Source organism: Phaethon lepturus, unplaced genomic scaffold, assembly GCF_000687285.1.
Source record: "Phaethon lepturus isolate BGI_N335 unplaced genomic scaffold, ASM68728v1 scaffold27208, whole genome shotgun sequence".
In the NCBI taxonomy this organism is placed as follows: domain Eukaryota; kingdom Metazoa; phylum Chordata; class Aves; order Phaethontiformes; family Phaethontidae; genus Phaethon; species Phaethon lepturus.
In genome coordinates, this window is record NW_010558819.1 from 2,886 (window position 1) to 7,764 (window position 4,879).

Consider the following 4,879-nt stretch of genomic DNA (forward strand, 5'->3'; position numbering starts at 1 on the left):
GGCAGTCGAGGGTATTCGAGTTTTTTCGCTCCCTCCCTCTGAACTTGGCTGGGTAAGGAAGCCAGCGTGCCCTTGGTGATTAGCGGTCACGCAGAGCAGCTCTGCCTGTCCTCCTGTGGTTTCTCATGTCCGGAAAAAACATTTGTGGGGGGAAGAGATGGAGGGAAAATACAGCAGGGGGTTGAATTCACTTGGAAAGTGCATTTTTGGGCAAAACTCCCCAGAACCATTCCCCATTAGCATCTAATTTCTCTTCATGCTTCTCCCTGAGGCAGGACAGGTAATTTCCCAGCCCCATAACTTGGCCTGGTCCCGGGGCTCCTTTTCGACTTTGCCTCCGAGTTCGGTACGACAGCAGCAGGGTGTCGGGGAGACGCGTGCCCAGCGGTTTTTGGGGACGTGGTGTCCGTTGCTGAGCGCCTGACAGAGCCGGTCTGGGAAAAAATCCACCCCATGGCCTGAAAGGTGCTCTCCGAGTGACCCGCGTGTTCAGTCCTCATCTCCTTCCTGCGGCTGCGAATAGCAGGTCCACCATGAAGGAGGCCTAGGAGAGCTGTGGAGGACATCACCTCGCCCACCGCCCCGAAGTCTGCATCGAGACAAGGGGCCCCAGTTCACCCCCCTTTTCAGGCAGAGCGGAGCGGTTCTCCAAGGCTGGTGGGCATGTCCTTCTCCTCCTGACCCGCCTTCCTCCAAGGCTGCACTCCCCAAATCCCAACGTGGCCCCTAGTTTGGGAATTTCTTTCTGAACGCTGGTTGACCCAGCTGCAATGCGCCCAGGACCTCCTCGGGTTTGACGCAATCCTTCTCCCAGATGGAGCAAGGGCTGCCACTGACCAGGACACCCATCTTTAACACCTCCAAATCCTGCTCCAAACTCTGGATCTGCACCTGGAGATGTCCGAAACGACCCCTTGCTCTGCAGGGCTGGGATTGCTGGGGAAAGGCTGGGTGGGACACCTGGGTTCACCCCCATCCTCTGCTACTGCCTGACCTTTTATCCTTGGGTGCTGTAAATGATATTGGGAGGTTTAATGATGATAATGAAGCCATGCCAAAAGGCTTGCAGGATCTGGAGACGAACGACTTGCTGGAAGTTTAAGGCTTTTGCCAGTCAATGAATTTAATTTTTTCATTCAAAAAATACAGGGTTTTCTGACCTCAGGTTTTATTCTTTTTCTGTCGAGCCAAGCAATACATATGCACAATTCAGCTCTGTCTCCCTGTCCATTCACCTGCAGATCCTCATAGCGTGGGAAAGACACAAGCTGCCGGCATCCGACCCAGGGATTTATGCTGCTAATCTGATTAGTGTATGATGGACGTGTCCAGTTGGAAGGAGATGGAGGTGGCACTAGTCAGTTTTGACAACGCTGATCAGATCGTGGAGGATCCCTGTTATTCAAATGACCTCAGCCCTGCCGGCCAGTCGCGGAAAGGCCATCCCAGCTGCGCCAACCTCCTCTCCAACTTAAGAATCCTCATCAACAGTGAAAATGCCAACAACGAGACCATTTTCTCCAGGTTCTCCGCCGAGTTCAGTGAGCACCTGGTGGGGGAGAGGGTGGGCATGGATGAGGGGGACCAACGAGTCATCATCAACATCGCTGGGCTGAGGTTTGAGACGCGGCTCAAGACTCTCAATCAGTTCCCCGAGACCTTGCTTGGGGACCCAGAAAAGAGGATGCGCTACTTCGACTCCATGAGGAATGAGTATTTCTTCGATAGGAACAGGCCCAGTTTTGATGGGATCCTGTACTATTACCAGTCCGGTGGGAAAATACGGCGCCCAGCCAACGTCCCCATCGACGTCTTTGCTGATGAAATCACCTTCTACGAGTTGGGTGATGAAGCCATGGACCAGTTCAGGGAAGATGAAGGATTCATCAAGGACCCTGAGACCCTTTTACCAACCAATGACTTTCATAGGCAATTCTGGCTGCTCTTCGAGTACCCTGAAAGCTCCAGTGCGGCCAGGGGTGTAGCTTTGGTCTCTGTCCTGGTCATTGTCATCTCCATCATCATCTTCTGCATGGAGACCTTGCCGGAGTTCAGGGAGGAAAGGGAGTTTAAGTCCACCCAGGAGCTTTCTAAGAATCTGACAGACACCTTGCTGGCCCACAGTACCTTCACGGACCCTTTCTTCGTCATAGAGACTGCCTGCATCATCTGGTTCTCCTTTGAGCTGTTCGTCCGGTTCATCGTGTGTCCCAGCAAGACTGAGTTCTTCAGGAACATCATGAACATTATCGACATTGTGTCCATCATCCCCTACTTTGTGACACTCACCACCGAGCTGATCCAGCAGAGCGAACTCAACGGACAGCAGAACATGTCCTTGGCCATCCTGCGGATCATCCGGCTTGTCAGGGTCTTCCGCATCTTCAAGCTCTCCCGGCACTCCAAAGGACTGCAGATCCTGGGGCAGACCCTCAAGGCCAGCATGCGGGAGCTGGGCTTGCTCATCTTCTTCCTCTTCATTGGTGTCATCCTCTTCTCCAGCGCCGTCTACTTTGCGGAAGTGGACGAGCCGCAGTCCCATTTCTCCAGCATCCCCGATGGCTTCTGGTGGGCCGTGGTGACAATGACGACCGTTGGCTATGGAGACATGTGTCCCACCACCTTGGGTGGGAAGATCGTGGGGACTCTGTGCGCCATCGCAGGGGTATTGACCATTGCGCTGCCCGTCCCCGTCATCGTCTCGAACTTCAACTATTTCTACCACAGGGAGACAGAGAACGAAGAGAAGCAAATTCTGCCCGGGGAGGTGGAGCGAATACTCACCAGCGTGGTGACGGGAAATGGTAGCATGGAGTCGCTCAATAAGACCAATGGGGGTTACCCTCGAGAAAAGGCCAAAAAATGATGGTCGAGGCCATGACAGGACTGTCAGCTGGGATTGGCTGGATAAGGTATAAAACATCTGCACGCTGTGATTTTTTTTTTTAAACCAAATGTGCTGCTGCTTTTTTTTTTCTAGACATTTTTCAATCTCTGATTTCCTGTGGCTATTCAAATAAATACCATCTTTCTTATCTCTCTTCCCTGCTCATCAGTCTGTTTTTTATTATTATCAAAGCTCATCTGCTTGACATTTGGCTTCTCAGTCCATGGCGTCAGAGCGGAGTTTCCCATATACAGAGATTTCCCCCATTTACCAGCGGGGAAAAAGGGCAAAATGATGTAAAATGCTTTGCTCGGTGGTACCCAGGTGTCCAGGGATGAAGATGGGTCCAGATCCCTGCTTTTCTTAACCCATTTAAAATAGTTCCTCCCCACCCACCACTCTGGATCTGGGTGTCCCACCAATTCCCAGATCTAGGACTGAAAAACAAGCTGGCAAAAAAATGTAAAAGTGATATTTTTAGCTGGATGAGTTCCCTGGTCTGCCTGCCCAAATGATTTTGTTGGCACAGCAGGGTGGGTGGTGATGGACGGGACCAAGCCACTGGGTGGGAGGATTAGGAGGAGAAGGTTGGCGACCGGTCACGGTGGCATGGCCACCAGAAAAGGGCCAGGGCACTGTGGCTCAACGCCCGCTGGGGCTTGTGATGGAAAACCGAGCTCTGAGCGAGGGAAGGGGATTTCTCCTGCAACAAATGCTCTACTCAGGGGTTGTCTGGTGTACAAATGCCCTTGGGGACGAACCACCACGGCCCTGTAGCTTCTGTTGTCACTTATGTGGCTGCAAATGGGGCACAGAGCAGTGAGGGCTGACGTTTCCCGAAAGCTTGGCTGCCCGTTGTGAAAGGGCAGTTCTGATTTTCTAAAACATGCAAATTTCCATCGGCGCTTTTGATGGGAGAAACCAGCAGCAGATCATTTTGCCGTTCTCTCTAATGCCAGCAGGTTTTCTTCCGACAAAAACATTTTGTTCCAACTTCACTGTTGCTGTTGGCTTTTTTTGATGTTTCTGCCTACATTAAAATCACAGTTTCTCATGCAGCGTCTACACATCCGCTTTTATATCCCACATCTGTTGTACTTGATGTCTCATCTCCTAAAGGTTCGACATGATCATTACGCAACGTGCCAGCATCTCTGGTTTGCAATTTCATTCAGAAAGGAGCCGTGAAAGATGGATTTTATTTATTTTTTTATTCCTGGTCTGATGAAAAATGTGAGTTTGAACATGCTGGGATTTTCCCTGTGGCAGGCATCCTGCATCCCGCCAGCTCTGCTGCAGAGCTTGTGCTGGCTCTGGTCTGGGGGGCTGTTATTTTGGTTTTAGGGTCTTTTTGTGGACTGTCTTTCTGCAGTGAGGTCTTTTGCACCCCAGGGAGATGGATCTGGGACATGACCAGCACAGCTCCTTCAGGACAGGTTTTTCCCTCTGGGACAAATCCCCCTTTTTGCCTGCCTCATTTCTTCCCATCCCTCCACCATCCTCTTCCTCACCCCATCCCTTGCAACCCCCAGACTGCCATCCCAGAGAGGAGGAGCAGCAGTGGGAGCTATTTAATCTCCTTCCTACCATGTTCAAGTTCTTACCGTCTGTGGGGATGGCTGGAGGAGGCACAGCTGGGCACAGCTGGAGAGCAGCACCCTGAGACATCCCCAGCTCCTCTCCGTTCACCCCTCAATTCTCTCCAGCAGCTCTGCCTCATCACTATTTTTATTTCATAGCAGGTTCTTTCTCCTTTTCCTCTAGAAAGCGTGAACTTCCGCATTCCTTTACTTTTTTTAGCACTTCCCTCCCCAAACTTCGCTCCCAGCCTGTCAAAGCTGAAGCACTTTTGGTATTTATTCCTTGGCAAGTCACCACAAGAAACCCTGGTGAAAAAGTTTGGGTTGGGAAATATTCCGCCTGATCAGCTACGAGCACATCTTCACTGCTCCCGCTCCCTTAGCAAACAGGGACTGAAATGGTGCTGGGATG

The 4,879-nt window shown here is 51.5% G+C and overlaps 1 protein-coding gene across 1 annotated transcript; it reads left to right on the top strand.

Moving 5' to 3' along the window:
• The first annotated feature begins 1,241 nt into the window (after positions 1–1,241).
• Positions 1,242–3,041, top strand: KCNA10 (potassium voltage-gated channel, shaker-related subfamily, member 10). The gene has a single exon (XM_010293181.1). The coding sequence runs from the start codon at positions 1,316–1,318 to the stop codon at positions 2,864–2,866; it is 1,551 nt and encodes a 516-aa protein (XP_010291483.1). The 5' UTR covers positions 1,242–1,315; the 3' UTR covers positions 2,867–3,041.
• Positions 3,042–4,879: the final 1,838 nt, after the last annotated feature.

Coding starts and splice junctions, on each gene's coding strand:
- KCNA10 (XM_010293181.1), top strand. CDS start 1,316: ATGATGGACGTGTCCAGTTGGAAGGAGATGGAGGTGGCACTAGTCAGT.